The sequence below is a fragment of the Etheostoma cragini genome, chromosome 12 (genome assembly GCF_013103735.1).
Source record: "Etheostoma cragini isolate CJK2018 chromosome 12, CSU_Ecrag_1.0, whole genome shotgun sequence".
Lineage (NCBI taxonomy): Eukaryota > Metazoa > Chordata > Actinopteri > Perciformes > Percidae > Etheostoma > Etheostoma cragini.
This window is the reverse complement of record NC_048418.1, coordinates 11862274-11888491: the sequence shown is the minus strand read 5'-3', so window position 1 is coordinate 11888491 and position 26218 is coordinate 11862274. Positions and strand designations below refer to the sequence as shown.

The following is a 26218-nucleotide window of genomic DNA, read 5'->3' as shown; positions in this document are numbered from 1 at the left end:
ATATGTCGAAAAAAGAAATGAAAAAGTCATAATATAATGTGTCAAAGAAATTCACAAAAAGTAATAGTATAATATGTCCAAAAAAGGTCATAATATACTAAATTAAAAAAAGTCATAAAAAGCCATAGTATAGTATGTCCAGAAAAAGTCATAACAAAATAAATTAAAAAAAGTCATAAAACGTCATTTTATAGTATGTTGAAAAAGTCATAAAAAAGTCAGTCAAAAAAGAGTCATAAAAAAGACGCAGTATAGTACAGTACATTAGAAAAAGTCACTATGACATATGATATATACTACATAGGATGTTGAAAAAAGTAATTACAAAGTCATAGTATAGTAAGTCGAAAAAAGTTCTAAAAAGTCATAGTATAGTATGTCAAAAAAGTCCTAAAAAATACAGTATAGTATGTCAGAAAAAATCATAAAAGGTCATAGTATAGTAAGTCGAGAAAAGTCAATAAAAAGTCATAATACAGTATGTCCAAAAAAAGTCATAATATAATACATAAAAAAGGTCATAAAAAGTCATAGTATAGTATGCCCAGAAAAAGTCATAACAAACGAAGTGAAAAAAGTCAATAAAAGTCATTGTATAGTATGTCGAAAAAGTCATGAAAAAGTCAGTCAAAAAAGAGTCATAAAAAAAGACACAGTATAGTACAGTATATTAGAAGAAGTCATAAGAAAAGTAATCATAGTTATATAAATGTCATAGTATAGAATGTTGAATAAAGTAATTAAAACGTCATAGTATAGTGAGTCGAGAAAAGTTCTAAAAAGTCATAGTATAGTATGTTGAAAAAAAGTCCTAAAAACAGTATAGTATTGTCAGAAAAAAATCATAAAAAGTCATAGTATAGTACGTCGAGAAAAGTCATAAAAAAGTCATAGCAAAAAAAGTCAGAACAAAATAAGTAAAAAAAGTCATGAAAAGTCATTGAATATGTCGAAAAAGTCATAAAAAAGTCAGTCAAAAAAGAGTCATAAAAAAGACACAGTATAGTACAGTATAGTAGAAAAACTCACAAAAAAGTCATAGTATAGTATGTCGAGAAAAGTAATAAAGAAGTCATAGTATAGTACGTCAAAAACAGTCAAAGAAAGGTCATAGTATAATATGTCGGAAAAAGTCATGAAGAAGTCATAGTATAGTAAGTCGAGAAAAGTTCAAAAAAGTCATAGTATAGTATGTCTAAAAAAGTCGTAGTATAATATGTTGAAAAAAGTCATAAAAAGTAATAGTATAGTATGTCCAAAAAAAAGTCATAATATAATAAATAAATGAAAAAGTCATAGTATAGTATGTCCAAAAAAAGTCATACTAAAAGAAGTCAGAAAAAGTCATAGTATAGTTTTTCCAAAAAAGTCATGAAAAAGTCATAGTATAGTAAGTCGGAAAAAGTTCTAAAAAGTCATAGTATAGTATGTCTAAAAAAGTCATAGTATAGTATGTCTAAAAAAGTCATAGTATAGTATGTCTAAAAAAGCCATAGTATAATATGTTGAAAAAAGAAATGGAAAAAGTCATAATATAATGTGTCAAAGAAATTCACAAAAAGTAATAGTATAGTATGTCCAAAAAAAGTCATACTAAAAGAAGTCAGAAAAAGTCATAGTATATTATGTCCAAAAAAGTCATGAAAAAGTCATAGTATAGTAAGTCGTGAAAAGTTCTAAAAAGTCATAGTATAGTATGTCTAAAAAAGTCATAGTATAGTATGTCTAAAAAAGCCTTAGTATAATATGTCGAAAAAAGAAATGAAAAAGTCATATTATAATGTGTCAAAGAAATTCACAAAAAGTAATAGTATAGTATGTCCGAAAAAACGTCATGATAAAATAAATAAATGATTAGTATAGTATGTCCAAAAAAAGTCATAACAGAAGAAGTAAAAAAAAGTCATAGTATAGTATGTCCAAAAAAGTCATAAAAAGGTAATAGTATAGTGTGTTGAAAAAAGTAATAAAAATACAGTAGAGTATGCCAGAAAAAAATCATAAAAAGTAATAGCATTGTTTGTCGAAAAAAAGTCAAAGTATAGTATGTCAAGAAAAGTCATAAAAATGTCAGATTATAGTATGTCAAAAAAAAATCTTTAGACTACTACTACTAGTATAGTAAGTCGAGAAAAGTCATAAAAAAGTGATAGCAAAAGAAGTCATAACAAAATAAGTCAAAAAGAGTAATAAAAAAGACACAGTTATAGTACAGTATATTAGAAAAAGTAATAAAAAAAGTCATAGTATAGTATGTCCAAAATTGTCATAAAAAAGACAAAGTATATAACGTGTTAAAAAAATGTCAGTAAAGTACATCAAAAACAGTCAAAAAAAGGTCATAGTATAATATGTTGAAAAAAGTCATGACAAAGTCATACTATAGTTAGTTGAGAAACGTTCTAAAATATAGTATGTCTAAAAAAGTAATAGTCTAGTATGTCCAAAAAAAGTCATAATATAATAAATAAATGAAAAAGTCATAGTATAGTATGTCCAAAAAAAGTCATAATAAAAGAAGTAAAAAAAGTCAGAGTATAGTATGTCCAAAAAAGTCATAAAAAAGTAATAGTATAGTGTGTTGATAAAAGTCACATAGTACGTCAAGAAAAGTCATAAAAAAAGTCAGATTATATTATGTCAAAAAAAGTCTTAAGACATAATATAGAAGGTCAGAAAGGAAATCATAAAAGGTTATAGTGTAGTAAGTGAAGAACATTCATAAAAAGGTTATAGTATAGTACGTCAAAAAAATACATAGTATGTCAGAAAAGAAATCATAAAAAGGTCATTGTATAGTATGTCGAAAAAAGGTTATAAAAAGTTATAGTATAGTTTGTCAAAAAAGTCATTAAAAAGTCACAGCATATTATGTCAAAAACAAGTCATAGTTTAGTACGTTAAAAACAGTTGTATGTAAAAAAACAATTATAGTATGTAAAAAAGTCATGGTATAGTATGTCAAAAAAGTCATAAAAAGTCATAGTATGTTATGTCAAAGAAATTCCTACAAAGTAATAGTATAGTATGTCCAAAAAAAGTCATAATATAATAAATCAAAAAAGTCATAAAAAGTAATAGTATAGTATGTCCAAAAAAAGTCATAATATAAGTAAAAAAAGTAATAGCATAGTAAGTCCAAAAAAGTCATAAAAAAGTAACAGTATAGTACATCAAAAAAAGTCATAAAAAGACAGTATAATATACCAGAAAAGAAATCATAAAAAGTTATAGTATAGTATGTAAAAAAAAAGTCACAGTAAAGTATGTCAAGAAAAGTCCTAAAAATGTCAGATTATAGTAAGTAAAAAAAAGTCCGAAGACATAGTTTATATTATGTCAGAAAAGAAATCATGGGCACCCAGATAGCTCAGTTGGTAGAGCGGGTGCCCATGTATAGAGGTTTACTCCTCGACGCAGCCGGCCCGGGTTCGAATCCGGCCTGCGGCCCTTTGCTGCATGTCACTCCCTCTCTCTCCCCTTTCATATACTCAACTGTCCTATCAAATAAAGGCCTAAAATGTCCCCAAAAATTATCTTTAAAAAAAAAAAAAAAGAAAAGAAATCATAAAAACTCATAGTATAATAAGTCAAGAACATTCATAAAAAGGTCATAGTATAGTTTGTTCAAAAAAAGTCATCAAAAAGTCACAGCATGGTATGTCAAAAACAAGTCATAGTATAGTACGTCCAAAAAAGTCATAAAAATAATAATAATATAGCATGTCTAAAAAAGTCATAAAAATAATAATAATATAGCATGTCTAAAAAAAGTCATAATATAATAAATATATAAAAAAGTCATAGTATAGTATGCCAAAAAAAGTCATAATAAAAGTTTTAAAAAAGTCATAGTATAGTATGTCCAAAAAAGTCATAAAAAAGTAATAGTATAGTGTGTATTCATTTAAAGACAGTATAATATGCCAGATAAAATCTTAAAAAGTAATGGCATAGTATGTGGAAAAAAAGTCACAGTAAAGTATGTCAAAAACATTCATAAAACAGTCATAGCATTGTATGTCAGAAAAAAAATCATACAAACGTCATAGCATAATATGTTGAAAAAGGTAATAAAAAAGTCATAGTATAGTTTGTCAAAATCAAGTCATAGTATAGTATGTTGAAAAAAGTTGTAGTATAGTATGTCAAAAAAGTCATGGTCTAGTATGTCAAAAAAGTCATAAAAAGTCATAGTACAGTAATTCGAGAAAAGTCATAAAAAGTCACAGTATAGTATGTCCAAAAAAGCCATATAATACATTACAAAAAGTCATAAAAAGTCATTGTATAGTATGTCGAAACAGTCATAAAAAAGTCAGTCAATAAAGAGTAAAAAAAAAGTCATAGTATAGGATGTCGAGAAAAGTAATAAAAAAGTCGTAGTACAGTATGTCAAAAATGTCATAGTATAGCATGTAAAAAAATTGTCATAAAAAAAGACAAAGTATATAATGTGTTAAAAAAATGTCACGGCATATAAAGAGTTGAACCCCCAACCTCCAAACTTAATTTGAACCCCAGCAGCTTATCTCATGTGAAAGCTTGTAACTCACTGGTTTGGCGTTGTATAGTATGTCAAAGAAGTCATAAAAAGTCATAGTTTAGCATGTAAAAACAGATCTCAAAAAGGTCATAGTGTAGTATGTCTAAAAAAGTCATAAAAAGTCATAGCATAGGTATGTCAGGGAAAAGAATCCATAAAAAGGTCATTGTTAAGTATGTCAAAAAAGTTATAAAAAGTCATAGTATAGTATTTTGGAAAAAGTCATAAAAAGTCATAAAAAGTCATAGCATAGTATGTCAAAAAGTCATAAAAAGTCATAGTATAGTATGTTGAAAAAAGGTCATAAAAAAGACACAGTATAGTATGTCAAAAAAATCATAAAAAGTTATAGTATAGTAAGTTGAGAAAAGTTATAAAAAAGTAATATCATATAGTGTGTCGAAACAAATGTCACAGCGTGTAAAGAGTTGAACCTCCAATCTTCATTTTAACTGTAACAGCTCATCTCACTGAGCTATGTACCAATGCGCTGGTTTGGCAGTGTCTGGTATGTCAAAAAAGTCATACAAATACTCAAAGTCATAAAAAGTCATTGTTTAGCATGTAAAAACAATTCTCAAAAAAGTCATAGTGTTGTATGTCTGAAAAGTCATAGTTTAGTATGTCAGGGGAAAAAATCATGAAAAAGTCATAGTATAGTATGTAAAAAAAGTCATAAAAAGTCATTGTTTAGCATGTCAAAACACGACCATAGTCATATTTTTATAAGCCCTTCTAAACAACATATCCACATATTTAAGATAATATTTAATTGCACTTATAGTATAACATTACTCATGTGCAGTAAACTGTTTCTAGTGTTTTACTATTAATAGTAAAAAGCTAACTCACATTCTCCTCCAGTCTGGAGAACTGTTGATCCAGTTTCTTGGGGTCTGTGTTGGGGGGCAGCAAGGTGCTAGAGAGTCGGGGGCCGTCTCCTCCCTCCCCCCCTTGCAGCAGCAGCTCCTCAGTGGCATTCAACACTTTCAGGACCTCAGTGGTAATGCTGCGCAGAGACACCGCCGTGTACCGCTACAACACAGAGACAGGGTGGCTGACTGAAAACTTTGAACACCTGGTATTCAGCAGTTTGATGAAAATAAAATTAATTTTAAATGTTTAATGTTAAAACTAACTAACTAGGATTTCCGCCTAGCACTTGTGTGCCAACCAGTCAAAATGTAGTTGACATCCAATCCGTTTAAAGCCATTCATACTGTCCAGACTCATAATATATCATGTGAAGGAATTTAACAAAAATGTATGAAGTGTATTTCGTCATAATTTGCGTATTAATTCTTAAATTAAGTTAAAAAATGTCACAGTGACATTTGACAACCAAAATCTTATCAGTTAATCCTTAAAATGCTCATATTATGCTTTTTGGCTTTTCCCCTTTCCTTATTGTGTTAAACATCTTTTTTTGTGCAGGTTTATAAAATGAAAAAACCCAAAGTCCATACTAAAGCGACTTACCGTCCCCAACAGAAAACACTGTTCACAAAATAGCTATATTGTAGTCCAGCCTTTTCGTCTGTGACGAAGGTGAGTCACTTTGTAACACACGTTATAATGCTTGCCTAGCTGCTAGTATGGCACGCCCTCGTACTCTGCTTCTGACTGGCTAGTAGTCCTTACCTAGGTACTGCACATGTGTGCCTCCCAACAAAGATGCAACAGAAGTGTGATGCCTCAATCTGTAGCTAAAATAGAGAGCTCAACACACAGGGTGAAAAGAGGAGCTGCAGCAATGTGCAGTAAAACAATAATATGGTGTTTTTTGAAAATTAAACCATGTAAACGTATTCTGATATAATCTGTAAAAACAAATATAAACCTTAACGTGAGCATAATATGCACACTTTAAGTCCTTTAAGGACATATATGCAAAATGTGAAGAAATTCCCATAAGGCACTCCTGAGATATCCTGTTCACAAAAAATAGGACAGATGCACGGACAACCCGAAAACTTAATGACTACGACCACAACTTTCGACGGCATGGAGGCATAAAAATCAGCTAGGCTTAAATTTTGTACCCTCAGAATTTGTTGGAATAAGGAACGTGGTTGGTGGTTTACCTTCCTTTTTGCTGAAATGCTTTGCCAATCATGGGAACAAAAGGACCTGCAGTCCATAATCTATAGTGTATAACCTTATATAATTGTTGCTCTCTACTATTTGTTGAAAAATAACCTAATTATTAAAAACTCCAAATTCCATTACTACTTTAAATGAACAAACAAAACTAATGATTTCCTCTGTGAAGAAGGGGCATCTATCATATCCACAGTGAATACCATAATTAGATAATTAATTTTGTATTAAGGTGGCCAATTCAGGATGTTTGGTACAAAAACACCAGCATGACCAGGATAATAGCTTATTAAAAATAAAGTTAGGAGGTCAGATGCATGCATGTAACTATGAAAGCAAAGAGAGACGGAAAAAGTGATTTGAAAAGTGCAAATGAAATACACCTACAGCTTAAAGTGCAATGATGGCCATACTGCCTTCCTAAAGCAAAACAAGCCCTCACCTGCTCCATCAGAGTTGAGATAATCTCTATTGTTTTGTAAAGCTCCATGTCCCTACCCTACGGCACACAGAGTGAAGCACAGAAGAAGAACCCACAGGACAGAAAGGGAAGTAAATCAGCATCAAAATGAGTTGATTAGTAGTTTAGTAGAAATTACATTGCAAAGAATAGTTATTAAGGAGTTACTCAAATGTAATGGTTTTCTTCTAAGTGAGCCTTTGTAACTTTCATTGAGCTCAGTACAACAAGTGGCCATTACATAATGGGACATTTTAAAATGATGTGTGATGATAAAAATGTGTATTGGTCGCACAAATCATCTAGCAGATGCCAATTGACACATTTAGAGGACAATGGACAGGAAAGAAACAAATTGCTTGGTATTTCCTAGCATCAAAAGCTGTGAATGTATTCCAAATATGCAACGGTGGGTTTTATTGTTAATTAATTTAACTTTTCCTTTGTTTAGGTGGGGATGTGTCATTTCCCTTTCAAAAGTTACATAGACTCACTTTAATGCTTAAATCAGAACAGACAGTTAGTGGAGAATTTAAGGGTAAACATGGGCTTTTGAAAGGACATAGGACTTTTGTTACTCTTGCAGGGAGTAATGTTGCATGTATTAAGCATCACTGTCCAGAGTGAGATTAAAAAATTGAGTTTTTACGTTTTGAATCTCCTGAGGTGACAGTAAGCCCTCCAGTGGAGAAGACATGCTGCTCTTTTCCATGTTGTCTGCATTTTCTTCCTTGATTTCCTCCAGTCTTATATCCATTTCCTTATTTTCAAAAGCTACCTCTGCAGTATCTTCTTGCGTCACTATAATATTCCACTCAGTTGTGACTTTGCTGTACTCTTGTTCGTCATGATCCTTAAGTGCCTCTTTGATTGCTAAATGTCTTTTTTCTTGTGCATCTTCATCATTTTCCTGCTCATTTTCATTTTTACCTGTGGCATCTCCACTCTCCTTTTTTCTGGAAATATCTTCTTGAATTTGCTCACAGACATTTTCCCCTGGTCTTTCTCTCACAGCCGACTCTGGCATCAAGTTGTCGTCTTGACTTTGGACCCCTTTAGCACTTTCTGTCTCCTCTAATTTATTTGTGCTTTGTGCATCGACAGCCGTTTCCTCAAATCCATTTTTGAACCCAATTTTTACATTCTCATCTGTCTCTACTTCCTCTGGCTTTCTGTTAATGCTCCCATTTTCCGCAGCTTCTTTCTTCGATGTCTCTACCTGCATGTCGTCCAAAGTCATCATTAACATGCTGCTAATTATTCTGTGAAGTTCTGCATCTTCCTCATCGCTGTCTGCTGCTGTCTCCTGACTCTCTTTGCTTTCACTAATCTTTTCCTCTCTCTGTCTCTCTTCTCCTTCTGCTTTGTCTTGCCACTGTCTCTCTTCTCCTTCTGCTTTGTCTTGCCACTTCTCTTGTCGGACTTTTGTCTCATGTAATGATATCTCCTCCATTTTCTCTGCTTGCACCACTGTTTCTGACTCCATCGGTTGTCTCTTAGCCGTGTTCTCTTTCATAACTTCCACTTTTTCACATTTACGCCCCTTTACCATTCCTTCATTCTCATCTGATACTCTCTCCTCCATGCAATTTTTCTGTTCCTCTACCTCTCTTTGATCTTGTTGGACATCTTCAACTTTTTCATTACTGCTCTCTGTCTTTCTTTCCTCAATTTCATACCTTAAATCAAACATTGTCACATCCATATCTACAAATGATTCGGCTTCTATCCTCTTAATTCCTCCTTTGTTTCCTTCCTGCTCCACCTCCACCTCATTCTCTCCAACTCTATCCAGCTCATCCTCAGTGGAAGAAAACTGAGAAGCACTAACTAGACTGGCTAAATCACGCAGTTGAGCGGCATGGACGTCTTTTTCTGCCTCCAGTTTCCACAGCTTCTCTTCGTCTATCGCTTCCATCCCCTCTTCACCTATGCCTGCTTGGTCCAACTCATCCTCTGTGGATGAAAACTGGGTGGCGTTGGCTTGGTTAGCTAATCGACACACTTTCACTGCCAGCTCCTCCTCCTCGCCTGTTTTCTTCTCTTCATCCATGACGCCAAATCTGTCCAGCTCATCCTCTGTGGAGGAGAACTGGTTGGCCCTGACTTCTTTTTCCAGCTGACAGAGTTTAGAACTAAGACTGTCTGTCTTTTTCACCTTTTCCTCATGCATATCCTCATCCCAATCTCCTTCCCATTCGTCTTTACAATGTCCAACTTTGTCTACCTCATCATCAGTAGATGAGTAGTATGTGAGTGTGGACTGTGCGATGAGTCTGAATAATCTGTATTTCATCTCTTTATCATCTAGGTCTTCCTCTTCCTCTGTTCTTTCTTCATCCAAGTCGATCTCCATCCTCCACAGCCTCTCATCTTTTTCATCTCTGTCCTCGCTCCCCTGTTTCTTTTCCTCCCTCTGTCCATCATTACTAGCATCTCTCACTTCTTCTTCTCCTCCGGTGGAGTACTCAGAAACGCGGCCTGCTAGCTGATGTAGTTTTAGGGTGAGCTCTTGTTCAATCTGATTTGCTCCATGTCCTGTCATGTCACCCTCGAGGTGAAAAGGTTCACGGGTTGCAGCATCAGAAAGATGCTGCAGATGGTTGTCTTCGTTGCTGTAATCCTGTGAATGTAAGATATAACAGATTTAAGAATATACAGTATGTATATTTCTGTGGTGAATGAAGTATGACTTCCTCTAATGGATGTAATTTGCTTTTTAGCATTTATTATTTGTATCTGTGTAAGTCAGGCAGCATTTCAAATCCACAATTGTTTGTATTTTTATTAAAGTTGTATTATATTCTTAGTTTCCATTAATTAGGTACACTAAATTAACAGTGATTACATCTAACAACAGTCTTGCAATAAATTCAACCTGCATGTGAAACTGTTTTAAAAAGGGTGTTGATTCAACTTTATGGTCATTTATAAGGCTGTAGTTTGTGGGGCAGCTGAATTAAAATATGTAATACTGAGTGGGGCTCCTAATATTTTGTCCACCCCCATTAATACCAATGAGGGTAGACAAGAGAGCAAATATTTTTTTATTAGTTTATAAGGAATATATTAATATATAGGAATATTTCGAATAATCTTTGATTCGTATTTATCTAAAACAAAAGAAAGGAATTCACAAACCTTTAAAGGAAATTCAACATGTTACAGAACCAGAATTGGCAGTTTCACATAGTTATATAAAGCCTACTTGGCTACATCATTATTTTGATTAAACTCTTTTTTTGCTGTGAGTCATTAAAATATCTTCCAATTTCATTTAATCTCATCAGTTTGTAGTTTAATGTAATTTATTTCTTACCAGCAGAGATGAAGACAAATCTTTTTTACTCCTCTTTTTTCTCCGTGATCTCCTGACTTTTCCCACCTCTGGCTCTGCAGCCGCCTTGCTCTCCACTTCTACTTCGGCTCTTTCCACGTTAAAGTTCACATTGATGATGCTGGTTCTGCGGGAGGATGAAGGTCGCCTGATCTCTGCAGGTACCTTCTTCTTAAAAAGAGCGAGCAGAGGTGTGTTAGGCTTCCAGTTCCCCTCAGAGTCTGAAAACAGATCGTCTCTGCTGCCTCGGCGGCCCATCAGCAGGGATGGCATCCTGTCGCGGGCGTCCTGCAGGTTGGAGTTGGAGTCTGTCATCATCCTGTGGATCTCCTGGAGGACGGCACCCCAAGATCTGTCAGGTTCGGGTTTGGTTTCAAGGTCAGAGCCCATCCCTTCGTAGGCGGACACCACTTCAGACTCCCTCTCCAAGGCACTGAAGACCAGGCTCTTCCTTCTGGTTAGCAGTTTGGGACGAGGCAGCTGAGCGCTCTGCAGGGCGATCCAGTTCCCGTCTGGGCTCTTCAGCACTGAGGACAAACCTAAACACACGCATGCATACACACACACCAGTTACTTTTTGATAATCGATTAAGTAAAATCTTTGAGCAAAAATAGTATTTGATGCTTCTCTTGGTTGATAATAAATGGAACATTTTGATTGTGCAAAGATTACTGGCACAACAAAACCTAAAAGTACTGGTTACTTTATGAAGTTAAAGAGCAACAAGATCTTACCAGTGTTGTCTAGCCGGTCTACACTCTTCCACGTTGACATAGCTGATCCACCTCCGTCCTTCTTTAGCGCCTGTGAGGAGTCTTGCATCAGACCTGGAGGGTCATTGTCCAACAGGGAGAAGGCAGAGTGTGACCTCTGAGAGGAGAAAGATGACAAATGAAAATTAGTGAATGTTGTGTCACAGTCACACTGGATGTCTGACTATAATAAGATGAAGTCAGTGGAGCAGGGTGACCAGGTTAACCAGCAGAGGTCAGTACTTGTCACCAAGTAAAATACTCATTCTGCAGGAAAATGGTCCCTCTCACTAATATATAATCTTATATCTGACAATATTAAGATTGTTATTCCTGATGCATTACTGTGTTAGCAACATTTTACAGTAGCTGCTTGAGGAGGAGCTAGTTTTGCGGACTTTATATACAGTTTGTCAGTTTAGTCCACTGTTTTTTAACCTAGGGGCCAGAGCGCCTCCAAAGAGTCAAGATAAAGCCAAGGGGTTGTGAGATGATTAATGAAGCATAAAAGAAGGGAAAAATACAAATTCTGCTACACAAATGTATACTTATATTTTGGACTTTTCTTAGATTTTTTTTAAAGTTAAAATTTGCTAATTTAACCTGTTTGAGCTTCTAACAGTTATGTCATTTAAATTAAACCATCTGAGAAGTTTAGAGGGGATATTTGTCAAAAGACATCTGAACTCATAAACACAGTTTTATTTGTAAAGGGAATCAAGCCAAAATAGTTGGCAACCACTTGTTTGGTTTAATTTTTAATAATAAATGAAAGTGCAGTACTAGATGCAATTTTTACAACTGTTTCTTCTACACAGCCATTGTATATTTATTGTACAGTAAAACTTTAAGTTATTGTGTTTACCCAGAGGCCTGGTTGGTGTTTAAGGGAGCTGGAGGCTTGATCACAGTTGAACTGATGATAAAGGTCAGTGTTGTGTTCAAGTGGCCAAGCCTGGTCATATTCTGCTCTCATCTGAGCCAAAGTCTTCCTCGTACTAATAATCTAAGAGAGACAGAGACATGATTAGTGCTGCACATGGCTCTGTACAAACACAAAAATCAGCAGGTTTTAATGTTTTTTGCTTTAAGATGCACTTGAAATCAACATTATCACACACTATAAACTGTTACTGTGCAAAATGAGTGTTTGCAGCTCAGACAGAAAAATCAAATATTTATTTACTTACTTTTTGCACAATAGTTTTTGTTAGTTCCTCAATGAGCTCTCCTCTGTGCTCCCGCAGATAGTGAGCCTCATTCTGCTTCTCCTGGTACACAAACAAACCACCACACAAATAAGAAAGCTATGCAACACCACACACACAAATACACGCACACAAATACGCACTTTAGGCTGATTACTCCTCCAAACATGTGCTTTAAATATACATACAGTATTTATTGTAGTCAGTTCAAATATTATGTTAAGAGAAGAAGAAAAAAAATGTGTATGCTGTACTATTTTAGAAAGTGACTGCAGAAGCAGAAATGTACTTTGGGATTGTACTGGAGTTGTGATATTTTACAAAATGTATTGAAGTTATGGAAAACCAGTAGAAGACATGCATTACGCTTATTTAGCCACGTAGGAAAACCTTGTGAGATATGAACCAAGGTGCAGAGATTAATTGCATTAGGGGGCCGCGTTGTTTGTACAGCATTTGTTCCGTGTCTCTTTATAGTCATTTGAGTCTCTTGTTGAAAAACTGCAGCTGAAAAGTATTTCTTTTATACTTGAGATGACGCCAGGCTGTCATACTTCTGTCTAAAACTTCCTGTCACAGCAGATCCACACCGACACAGGTATTATTCTAAATACTCCAGAACAATTTGCAGAAATATTTTAGATGCAGAACATTATATTTTCATAAAACAGTGTTATTCTGCAGTTCTGAGTTTACTGTATTTGAATGAAATGCCACAATCAGAAGGCAGGATATTTCTACTTTTAACTAAGCTTTGTAAAATTCCAACGACAAACTTTCAGTTTAAACAGAGATCCTGGACCATTCAGTAATCCAATGATGAGTCAAAGCCTCCCTCATGTTGTCATAATGGTTTACAAACCTTCTGCATCTGAGGAGACCAGGTAAGCCTGATCTACAAAAAAACAATGTTTTGTAGAAAGTTTATCATATCAATAGGGTCTCTTGTGAAAGACGGACGGGTTTTCAGTTTGATAAACAAAGGGAACTTTATGTACAGTGTAGAATACAGAAATTAAATTAAAATATAATCTTTGTTTTTTAATCAGAGTTTGTTATGAACAGTGTAGTTTGTGAAGTAAAAGTAACTTCTCTATGTTCAATAGACCAATGATCCAAGTTATTTGGCATATTTTGTTGGCCTAACAATGGCATTGTCTTACACTGTAGTATTAAACTGTCATTTGTATTACAGCATAATCCTAAATTGTTTTCCATAATCTGATTTAAAATCTGACTCAAAAGAAAAAAAGCAAAGAAATCAGATAAGGAGGAACATGATGAAATAACTGCAGAGGATACTGTACTTATTAAAGTGCATGTTTTGCAGACCAATACAAAAATACCATACTGTAGTATCTACAATACAGTAACTTTAAAAAAGGTCATTATAGTGCGCAGATGTAATTTAATGTCAAAGAAAACAACTTAACGGTTTTGGGACACATGTGCTGGACAGTGTGTGCAGATGAGCAATTCAACAATCCATGAATAATGACGGACTATAAAACAAGATAAACAACCTGATTGGGAGTGTTGGACTCAGCCTTGGAAATGGCCTCATCTACAGCTTCCTCTGCCACCCGCAATGCCACAGTAAGTGTCTCTGCCATGCTGTGCTCTGAACACAAAGACACAATCACTTATGTTGTTTTTACCTGAATGATGCTTTAAATGTAATTGAAATCATAGTAACAGACAGAGAAGTGACCATCCGGCCGCTGCAGCTTTTCATTAATGTTTGTGGTCACTATTCCTCTTAGTGCAGGGAATTGGGAGCATGAGGAGAAGTGAGGGTAGAGCAGGACAGCAAACAAGAGAGAAAAACAGACTGAAAACAGACTAAAAACATCACTGTTCTACATGCCAGAAGATCACAGCATAAATCAAGATCAAAATGCATCCCTCCAATGCTTCATCTGCTGTAAAGCACTAGGTTCTGGGAATAAATATAAATTCATAGATTCACGAGAGGATTACAACGACCCCAATATAAACTTGAACTGAAAAATGTGGCAACAGAGGGTCAGTTGTGGTGATTTCTCATAGAGATTGAATTAGGAACTCACTATTTAGAGGCTTAATAACCAACTGAGGCAACTCACTCGTGGTCCTAAAGATTACAGGTTTACTGAAATGACTTTTTAACAACTGACATGGAATGGATCTTACAATGACTCCTGCATTTTTACCTTTCTTTTACCTCAATCTTGAATCACTGTGTCAACATCTTGTTGTAAAACACATTATGGAAAATATACATATTTTCTTTTTTCTTGTAGAGTCACATGAGAGTATCAGTATGACTCTTAAATTTGCCAATTCAGTATGAAGAAGGAGCCAGCAGGTGGTTATCTTATCTTAGAACTGAACAGAGGAAACACCATGGCTCTGTTCAACATTACAAAATCCACCTACTAGCCATTCTAAAGCTCACTAATTAATGTATCTTGTTTAATCAGTACAAACCACTAAATGGAATGGGCCTCACGGTTGATCTTGTGAACCAGATAAGTAGCATTTAATCAGCTTCTAAACAAACTAGGTTGGGGAATACACAGCAAATTTTTGCCTCAGTGGCCCTTAGAGAGTTAATCTGGTACTGGTATAAGCTGTACCACTTCAGTACATAAATATAAAATAAAATTATTAGAAACACGTGGAGAGCTACAACTAATGTTTTTAGTAGTGCAGTATATATAACTGCTGCTAGGGTATTGCTCGTGCACGCCAACTTCTAGTATTTGTGCCACTACAACTAGGATTACATTGTTTGCTACAGTATTATTACTACTACAGCAGGTACTTTAAACGCTCAAGCATTGCTACAGTACCACTAATATGACATACAGCATACAGTATTTATAATGCACAAAACCTGAGTTGGCTATTCACATATGATAAACATGTAGAGTATCTGGGAGATGAGGGAAACATCCCTTTAAATGGTCAACTTCTTTCTTCTATTTCTCAGTGCATACTTTCTTTGAAATGTTGCACATAGTATAAACAGAGATAAGGCAGAGTATAGAGTATATCCTTTAGTTTTGCATAAATTCTACCAGAAGATGTCTTGGCACAGAAATAAAAGCTTAATTTCTATTAATCCAAAAATGACTTCACAAAACGCTTTACATAAATAGGTGTACAGTACAAAAAAGGATCTGTTAAATCATTATAAAACATGTCTGCACCTTGACTTTGTCTGTAGAAGGTTGAGTCACTCCCACAGACGCTGCCCTCATTGCAGATACTCTCCTCGTAGGTGCTGCCCTCTGCACACACACACACACAGATGTCACATAGATGTCACACAGATGTCATGTACATGAAAAGACAGATGCAGCAGATTCACAGGGGATAAAGACGTCATCCTGAAACTATACCAGGGTTGTTGTTGTTTTATAAAGTAGATGTGACATTAAGCAAAAAAGATGAATGAATAAATATATACAAAAAGGAAATTGCACCTTTTATGTTTCACTTGGTTGTTCACTTTTAATGTGTAAAATGGCTGTATCATATGGTATCAATTTTATGCATGAACCACAGTATATAGTCTCTAATAACAGATAATGTCATAGAAATTATTTAATTACTTTGCATATGTTATCAATGCAGGAATCTCAATTGTCCCTGATGAGATTTTAATTCCCACTCATGAGAGCATTGCGTCTTTTTTTTTGTCAAGCTTTGGAAAAATAGATTATCATGTATTGTGGTTGGTTATTTTTCTTCCCCCTTATTAATTCAGACATCACTTAAAATAAAAAATATGGCATGCAATTGAAGATAGATTTTCTTTCAAATTCTTTCTAATGTTTTCAGCTTGGTTTGTCCCATATGAAATATGTATGAAATAGGTTTGCCCTTTGTTTGTTGTTTTTTTTGTCAGCAAGAAGAGGAAGACTACTTGCCCAATTTCCATGAACTTGGTGAAAGGGTGTAGCATGGACCAAGGAAGTACACATTACATTTTGGAGCAATCTAGTTCACAGGGCAGATATACATTATCTTTCACATACCTACATAACTTTATTTTAGACAGTTTGTGATAGATTAGCAGAGTTCAGTCAGTCAGTTTCTCAGTTTTAAACTCTAAGCCCTAATCTCTTTTCATGTCATGTAAATATTCATGCAACAATGCAGCCATTTGTAGTTATGTAAGTGCATTAGAGAGGACGCTTGGTATTACCAGGCGACCTGATGTGCCGCTGGTTTAGAGGTACAGCAGAGTACACAAGGTCACTCTCAATCATTTTATGGGGCAAAGAGACTTAGACCAATTGTTGATTATTTTGAAAATGCAGAATGCACTCTACTCTTCTAAAAAACCCTAAAGGCAAGCACAAGGTCACTGATTGAGATATCCTGTAAAGACAGAATTATGTTTTTTTGTATTTTTTGCAGCATGGACTTTGTTACTGTGATCCCTGATGGGAGGGTGTGTGTGTGTGTGTGTGTGTGTGTGTGTGTGTGTCTGTGTGTGTATGTGTGTGTGTGTGGGTGTGTACTTCTGTATTGTAACATCTAATGACTTTTGACACATTTGGCCGCAGCACAGGAACATGAAAAAGACTCATGACCAACACAGATGGCTCCACAACATTAGCTAAAAGGTCACAGTGACCCTAAAGGCCCCATCAGACTCTCAGGAACGTGAACTAACAGCTTTTACATGAGTATATGTATGCCACTGTAATATTGTAATTAATAAGAAACATAATACTAACTAGAACTGCAAGCAGTTATAACCGGGGTCCAAGCCTCATCGCCCTAGTCATCACGACGTGAGGTGACATCGGCGTACTGACGGAGTGCGCGAAAGCGGAACCCAAAACGTACTGTGAGGAGGCAGACGTCAGGAAATACTGAGAGGTGTGATCTACAAGGTCTAAAGTACATTAACATTGCAAATATCCCATTTAAGGTGCTCAAAGCAATGTCTTGCGTTTTTTAGGCTACAACATTTTTTGTCACTTACAACAAACATCTCACTATCTGCTAGCTGCCTGAATACACTGTAAAAAAAACGCAATCCTTGTAGACAGCACAGTCTCCGCAAACAACAACAATTAACTGCACCAACCTGCACCATGAAACATAATAGTCTTCCAGCCAATAATTGAGAATAAAGGATTTGAGGAATTAGTACATGGAAGAGAGGGGAAGGAGACAAGATAAAAAAGGAGGGAAGGTCGAGCTGGCTTTCACATTGTTTGACAATACTTCAAACATCAACAAGAACTGACATCCCCCAACATTGCTTAGAGCACCTTTCATTGATTGAGTAAAAATTCCCAAACTGATCTGCGTTGACAAAAGCACCAACTAATGGCCAATCTTCCTCATTTATTGATTTATCGGCCAAAACACAAACGTTGATCATAAGTCCCCCATTATGGCAGATACTAAGCAAATTTGGCATAGCGCATTGTAGTGCAACTTTAATCTTAACATTTTTGCTGATAGAATTTAACTTGACTGAGATATGATACATGTCATGTTTGGTAGCCAGCTAGGATAATTTGGTTGGTCAACCAAACCAGAACCCAAAGTGTAACAATGCAAAACGCAAACATCAGTAAATATTGATAGGTGTGAGCCGCAAGGTCTGTGGTACATTACCATTACAAAAATCCAAGAGCCCTAAAGGATTTTTTACAACCTCTGGTCAGTTTAATTTCATTTTCTATAAAAGCTTGTAAAACATCCCTGTTGTCCATAGTCAATCTACGAACGTCATTTCTTTTCAGGACTAACTTTGCTATTACAATATTTGTGCTGCACTGAGGGCACTTGAGTGTTAAAAAGGTTGTAGGGCCATAAAGACAAATAAATAAAAAGGAACATGAATCTCACATATATATACACACACACAGCAATGCCACACAAGCATTTCTGTTGTCTAAAACAGCTCTATATATTTAGAGTAATCCAGGGCAAAAACAAAAATGTTGAACATTATTACTCACATAAAGGACAAATTAGTTACATTTCTTACATACAGTGTATCAATCTTGCAAGTAACAGTACGGATTTATTGTACAATGACCCCAGTTATGAATCAGAAGTACCGTTTGGCATCATGTACGACGAACTCGACCTCATGAGGGATGAAATGGCCCAAAATGGTCTACGTTGATTATAGTGCACCCTAATGGCCTATCTTTACCAAATTTGGTACAGAGCAACAGATCTGTTGCACGGCCTAGGACAAGTTTGAAGGAGTTGGTTTCGTGCTTAGCGCAATGTTGCAAAAAAGACTGGGCGTGTACTATATCAGGCAACTCAGCATGATCCAGTGAACGCGTGGATGAAAGGATTTTAATGTGCGATGTGTAATGTTGGAGTTATAGGCAAAAAACACGTTCGACGTCACTGTATCACCTATTGGTCCACATGTTTAATATTTGGTAAGGTATGTCAAACATCCTTTCTTCATCTACCGTGTTAATTTAAAGTTCACTTTAGTGTATGTGGTTACTCCGAATGTGGGTCCCATAGGCCACGCCCACTTCAAACAATCATTACCCCACTGTGAGGGACACCTTAGGAGTCGCCCTAAATGATACCCATCACATTTTGTAAAAATTGGATGAGCTATTCATGAGATATAAACGTTTTGTATTTGTAGCGACCCCTAGTGGCCAATCTTCATGAAATTTGTTTTAAAGACTCAGAGAGTCAATCAAGGCCCAAGGAATAATCTAAAGTTTGGCTTCGACAGAATTTATTTTGGCTAAGATATGGCAAAGTTGGTGTTTTCATAGTTATCTACACAAATTTGTTTGCGCGTAAGATGTGCAATTTTAGTTCTATAAAAAATCTTTTAACAGCATTTTGTCAGGTCGGACAGGAGACACTATGTGCCAAGTTTCGTGCATATCAATGTCACGATCTAGGAGGAGTTTGAAAAAGTTGGTTTTCAATAAATCACAATTTTTCACACATAAAAGACTAAGCGGGAATGGGTGTGGCCTATATCTCATTTGGGTGGCAACAGAGCAACCCCAGAAGTGGAAGGTCATGGATGTAGACTAGATCAGATATGATCATGTTAACACTGACACTGTGAGCATGCAAGTATGCTGACGATAACAATTTTCTCAAAGCACTGCTGTGAGTAATTGCAGCCTTACAGAACCACTAGCATGACTGTAGACAGTCTTGTTTTTCTTCCAGTGTAGTTGATGTAAGTTAATTTTGTCTAAATAAAAGAAATAATGGATGAAATTGGGGAAAGAACAAGTTGGCAGAGTTTAATTATTACCGGACAATAAATATATATAAATTGCTTTGTACTTACGATTAGCATAATTTTGACTTCTGACTCATTCCTATATTGCTCCTGATGCCTGTATTTCTATATTGCATGTGAAATAAGCATCAATTAATGATTACTACGCATGCATGTGTTTTCTTCCTCAGGGTCCCTTTGTTATTTAGCTTTATTCTTTAGAGGAGCATTGTTGTCAGGCTGTGGCAGCGTGTCTTGAGGGGAAAATGTTTCACTGCAACACAAATCTCACACACGATGATGCCTCTACCCACTATCTGCTAGCCATTAGTCCCCAAATGTCAGCTCTACTAATTCTGGTAATACTGGTGGTAGTAGCTCACTAGAGAGCTAGAGAGTTGGGTTAGGACCTGGAGGGTTGCGGTTTTAAGTCCCTGTATGGGCCAAAGTACGGAGTGTGGACTGGTAGCTGGAGAGATGCCAGTTCACCTCCTGCCTTTTTATTATAATTATATAAATAAAGGCATTATTCTTTTTCTTTAAAGTTACATCAGCAGAGATTACCATGAGTTAGACTATACAGATATGTGGATTTGGCAGCTGAATAAACCCTGCTTAATTTCTAATGTGGGTCAGTCAAATGTATGATACAGTGTGCTTGGGAGCAGAGAAAGAAAACAGTTATCGAGACGCTGAAAGATGGCCTGATGCCAGCCCACATCAGTCCTCCTCCCACAGGGGTCACAGCTCTGCATCATCTGCAGCTGGCAACCTCTCCTCCACAAAACACTAACAATTCTCTGAAATCCCTTGTATGTTCAATCAGATCAGAGACTCTGAAGTAATGGCTCAGAGACACACTCCTCCGCTTTCATCGCTCTGTCCCGGACATGCAAGAGAATATGCTGCTAGGAGCAGGTCTTATTCGAAGCACTGTATAGTACTACGAATACATTTTCAGCATCGATGGCTCCAGCAAAGCCATGTATGTGCTGCATGCTTCACATTCAGATGTGCAGGACTGCTCCAAGATACACTACTCTGAAATAACAACATGAGTGTATTAGAACAAAACATTTAATACAGACCGGGTTTGTAAGTAAGCCTTGTGGAAATTATTAAATTCACTGCTTTTATATGGCACTTTTCTAGTCTTAACGAGGACTGAAAGCGTTTTTACATATTACAGGAACCATTCACCATTCACACAAATTCATAAACTGCGGCCAAGGCTGTCATACAAGGTGCCACCTGCTCATCAGATAAACAGATTTTACACTACGATGGCACAGCATCGGGGGAAACTCAAGGTTTAGTGTCTTGCCCAATGACAATTCAACTTTATAGGCCTATTGCTGAAACTTTGTTTTATTAAGATCAAGAATAATGTCCACAGTCAATTTAAATACAACTGATGTATTAAATGATGATAAGTAACAAATGTTTTCAGTCAAACTTTTTTGGTTTAGTTAATTTGGCTAACGTGTTAGCTAGCAGTTGTCTCTTCACAACTACGAACAATTTGGATTGTAGAAAAAAGATCTAGTCATATGCAGGATTTCAGAACTCTTGCAGATCTAATTTCTTTGCCAAAATGTGTCACATAAGACACATCAAGTCTCCACCAAAGTTAACATGTTTTATCCACAACACTAATAAACAGAGTGGTTTACCAGTAAGCTCTGAAAGCGCGCTGTGCTCTGCCAGGTGCTTCCTGTAAAGAGTCTTCAGCACTTTGGCGCTGCCGAATCTCTTAAAGCGCGTCTTCACATCAGTGTAGAACCAGTCCAGTGACTGTGTCTTCAACAACCTGAGAAAGACACACATCAGACCAGCAGTTTAAAAAATACACTCAATATGTATCTTATGTATATGTATCTTTGTCAACATTTTTGATACATTTCATACCTATACAACACCCTGAATGAAATAATCTCACATTGACAGGTGTCAAACACTGCATATTTTGTTTTATTGGTAATATTATATGCTAATGATGCAGTTCCGGGTAATAAACTGCTGTAACTGTCCATTCCACTTCTTCCTAAATATGTAATGCTAACGCTAGCTTATAAACGGTGTAGGAATATTAACTAAACACATTATTTAGTTAGTTTATGGATTATAATAGCAGTGAGATACTTGGCATAAGTGTAACATTTATGAAACATTTGTTTGGCAGAGAGTAGTAAAACAGAAGTAATTTAATACAGTTTATGTCACACACACTGAACAACCCAGACTCCTAAATATGACGTTATTGATACATCAAATCTGTTTCTAAAGATCCGGAATATAGTAGTCACGGTCATTGTGACTGCTTTTAAAATGTATTGTACTTGCTTTATTTTTGAAGCTTTGTTTATTGCACTGGATTTGTTTTGTTTTGTTCAAAACCACTTTACCCTCTAACCTTCTCTAATCATCAAAAGAAAAGAAAATATACAGTATATAATACACTATTTAAGAATGTAGGCCTATGTAATTTATGCTATACATGTTTTAAAATGTATAGCATGGCATCTCATCAATTACAGTAGTAGTGTTGCTAAAGAAAGTAAAACAATCTATAATATAGACCTAATGTAATTAGTTAGGTTACAATATTACCTGTCTTTCAATCTTGTTAGGTTAAAATATTACCCGTCTTTATATCTATGGTTCAGCAGGGTGGCAAGTGCACATAGGGGTTCATCTTCCACACTGTTGAAGCGTTAGCTGACAGCTTGAAGCAGTTTTTTTTCATTGTTTTGATGCCAGTATCTGCATTGCGTTCTTCAGCCAGGATGCGTTTGAGGATGGTGACAGCTGGAATGACGGTCGCAGTGGAGGCAGTCAACAAGCTTACTTTCCTTGTTAGCTCTTCAAATGGTGTTAAAACAATGCTTTTTTCAAGCAAAGCCCACTGGCTAGCAATCGGTCTACTGGGCAGGTCATGGTCAAAATGTAAGCACCAAGGACTGTGGTGTGTGAACCATGGAGGTTTTTAGCTGGAAGCATTGCATCGTGTGGTATACAGCTCATGTCTAACCAGTAGACAGTTAAACTTAAAAGCAACATTGGACACACAGCAGAGCTCCACATATATGTAGTGAACTTCATTGCCTTTACATCTTGAATCTTTTTTGAGATGTGTTGGCACACTTTTTTTGTACAGTTCTGGCGGTGCGGTCTTGGATAAATACTTGCATGATGGAAGAGAGTACCTTGGCACTAAGTACTCCAGTAGGCAAAGGAAGCCCTCATCTTTAACATCTGACATTGATTAAGTATGAAAAACAATGAAACTTTCTATGTTATTGCTAATGCTTTCAAGCTTTCCATTGGAAACTGTTTGCATCGTTGAAGTGCATCTGCCAAAGTTAGTTGCTGGGCTCTATTGTCTCCTGCTCCTTTGGTTCTGTTGAGCTGCAGGAATTCAGCACGCTCCTTAGCATGGTGCTTTTGGATGTGCTTGATTCAATTGGTAGTATTGTACTTTGCAGTACTACCACCACCCCTCAAAACATTAACTTTGCAAATATTGCAAACAGTCAAAAAACTATTTGGCGTGGCAAGAGTGAAATATCTCCACGCAGCCGACACTTTGGCTCGCTCCATGTTGCTTAACGGTTAACTCATCTCTTCCAGCATGCGACACGCGTGATGCTGACAAATGACGTAGGATGTGCTGCGACGGAGACAAAAAAAAACTACTTGATTGGCCCGTGGATCTGTTAATTTTTCCACTCCAGCTATTTTGTCAATATCGGAGCCAATATCCAATCTCAATTTCGGATCTGTGCTTCCTTAGTTGTAACCCCCCCATGCCCCCTGTAAATAACACCTAGGCATGTTTAATGAGTCCCCATCTGTTGAGTCGGTTGAGTAGCAGAGTGAAGGGAGCTGAGTGAGTGTGTGGACAGTGAGTATGTTGACAGGAGGTGACAAAAAGTCTCAAAGTGTGAACCATCTTTGGGTAACTCCTCCAGTCTGTTGTCTTGCCTCCTCAGACAGACAAGTGGAGAAAACTGTCAGTGAGGCTTGACTCAGCTCTCCTGCCACATCTGTCTTCCTGATTCTAAATAACTCATGCCTTCATGACAGCTGAGATGGAAGTAAACAATATTAAGGCTTTCTCTCAGAGAAGTTGCGGGACAGCTTTAGACATTTACAGGTAGGTAATTCCTTGTTTTTTAAAGTACTAAATCATTGATTTTAGGCCATGACATTTTTATTTAAGTGTGAGAAGGTTCAGTTGTCAGAAGTGAATTTTAAAGTTTTTATTGAAACCAATCGTATTCTTTAAAAGCAAACGTCAACTCTGTAAAATTTTAACAAAAACAATATTTATCACTTCACATTTTCTAATTCATCCAATAGCTTTAGCCATTAAGTAAACTAGAATTTTTTTTATTAGCTTAAAGCAAAGTTTAGTAGTTATTATTGCGTAGTCTCTGTTGCCTCCTTGAGGAATTCGAACACTGTCAGCACATCCACATGACACAAGCCTTCCGTGATCACTCCACACAGTTGCAAGTAGCCAAGGAGGACACAGAGGATTAAAAAAAATATGGACTCTTCATGGACACCATTTCTGAACATAGTTATACAGACAAATATAGAGAGAGTTTTGTGGAGCTGATAGTATTAATTAGCTTTGTAGCCTTTCATTTAGCAATGGCTTGAATGTAAAAGACATGTTTATGTCAAAGACCCGCACTAAGACTTTAAGCTTAACATCACCACATTTTGATATGACACTTCACAGCAAAATGGAAATACAGTAAACCACTAAATGATGCATCCAAAGTCTTTCTGTGAAATTAAGAAGGAGATACTTCATGCAACACTTCACAAAAAAGGACCTTTTTGATAACAGAAAAGGAGAAAATTAAAAATGTTGTTGCTTCATATCTTTGAACACCACAGTGAATCTCCTTTTCTCTGTCATGTTGCGTTAAACTGAGTGCAATTGGTTCAGCCAGTGGACGACTTTTTCCTATTCTGTATCTAAGTGACTATGTTGTGAGTAATAAATCCATCTCCCAAGCAGCTGAGTAAGACTTTAACAACCTTTGATGTCACTGTGTCATGTCCCACGCACGCACGCACGCACGCTCGACCTTACCTGCTCTTCTGGCAGGCAGAGCAGAGCCAGGCTTTGTCTTGCTTGTTGTAGACCCGGCAGGCCTTGCAGACGTTGTAGTGGCAGTCGTGGCACTGGCGCTTTGTGTTGAGCAGGAAGGTGAAGGGCGAGCAGCAGCGGATGCAGCAGCGCTGGTTAAAGCATCTCTGCCGTGACAGCAGGAGGCTGCGACTGCCCTCCTCATCCAGCTCCAGCTTCAGTTCACTGTAGGGAGGAGGGGAGAGTGTGGATGGAGGGAGGATAGTGAAAACAGGACTGTGTATGTGTGTGTGTGTGTATTATAAAAACAGAAAAATGTATAAATTACATATATAAGTCTGGGTATAGGTGTGACAGGAATATATAATTCCTCTCTGTGTGTTTACTGAGTCAAATGGGATGATCATCACAATGAGGACATAGACAGAAACCCAAAGCCAGTCACACTGATCCTGTACGTCCTTAATGAAAATGGAGCAGAAATTAAAGTGGTTTCACAAAGTCTGTAATTTTAATATTTTCTAAATGTCATTTAAAAAAGGTAAATTATTGAAAAAATGTACATTATTTATTGCAAGTTGGTGAAATGCCGTCAAAGCTCATGTAAAGGTTCAATTAAGAGGATGTGCTGAATAATACATCAGTGTGTCCTCCTCGACAGCAGCAGTAGTTCTTCAGCCTACATGTACAGTATCATAAACATTTATTGTTTGAGAAAACAGTCCACCATGTCCTTTTAGTGTTGGATCTGGAGCATTCTATCAAATGACTGTTAGCCCAGTTGTTATGGAATAATATATGATCAAATTTAGTTTTTCGAGCATGTTAAGGTTTTAGCTTTATTGTCAGAAAAGTTAGAGAGTGTGAGTCACATGTTTTTTGGTCACAAAATAACTTATGTGATGTAAAGTGCTTTAACGAATACTAAGATATAAATGTCCCAAAGTCTTTGGTTCATTGAATGCAGAACTTTTACTTAATACATTGTCTGAGAACTTCTTCCACCACTGGATTTACAAATAGACTAATACTAAGTTTACAAATATTATCTATTAAAAGGTTTTTGTAATAAGAAAATATTTTGATACACCAAAAAGAATCAAGTAAACAACAAATATCAAGTTTGTTTTTGATATTACTAGTTTCATTACTAGTTTCCCTGCATGTTACTTGCAAAGAAATACAACTGGAAAGGATGCACAAACACACACAAAGTCATATGCACTACATCTCACACAGAAGCAGACATTTCAGACAGGGGCTAAAGACATTACAGCAGGAAAAAAAGATGGATGAAGGCAGAAGTGAGACAGATGGTAAAAGTAGTTAGAAGAAAACAAAAATGCATTATTTTCACATAAGGACAGCATGAGCATAAGCCAGGACTGAATCATTTATAGGTGATTACTGCTGGAGACTGATGAAGTCTGACAACACGAGAACAGCAGCACAAAGAGAAAAAAATGA

The 26218-nt window shown here is 36.2% G+C and overlaps 1 protein-coding gene across 3 annotated transcripts in view; it reads right to left on the bottom strand.

Annotated features, from left to right (window-relative positions):
- Positions 1–26218, bottom strand: part of LOC117953564 (rab effector MyRIP-like) — a 36740-nt gene that overhangs the window by 3066 nt on the left and 7456 nt on the right. For 2 of the 3 annotated variants that reach the window (XM_034886690.1, XM_034886691.1), the window contains exons 3-14: positions 24755–24976; positions 21318–21454; positions 15599–15679; positions 13928–14025; positions 12387–12467; positions 12062–12202; positions 11179–11314; positions 10426–10982; positions 8484–9729; positions 7756–8444; positions 7089–7145; positions 5399–5581 (exon numbers count right to left, since the gene is read on the bottom strand). In XM_034886690.1, coding sequence (XP_034742581.1) covers positions 5399–5581; positions 7089–7145; positions 7756–8444; positions 8484–9729; positions 10426–10982; positions 11179–11314; positions 12062–12202; positions 12387–12467; positions 13928–14025; positions 15599–15679; positions 21318–21454; positions 24755–24976 — 3628 coding nt within the window. The remainder of the gene's footprint in view (positions 1–5398; positions 5582–7088; positions 7146–7755; positions 8445–8483; positions 9730–10425; positions 10983–11178; positions 11315–12061; positions 12203–12386; positions 12468–13927; positions 14026–15598; positions 15680–21317; positions 21455–24754; positions 24977–26218) is intronic. The other variant, XM_034886692.1, reaches the window with a different exon arrangement.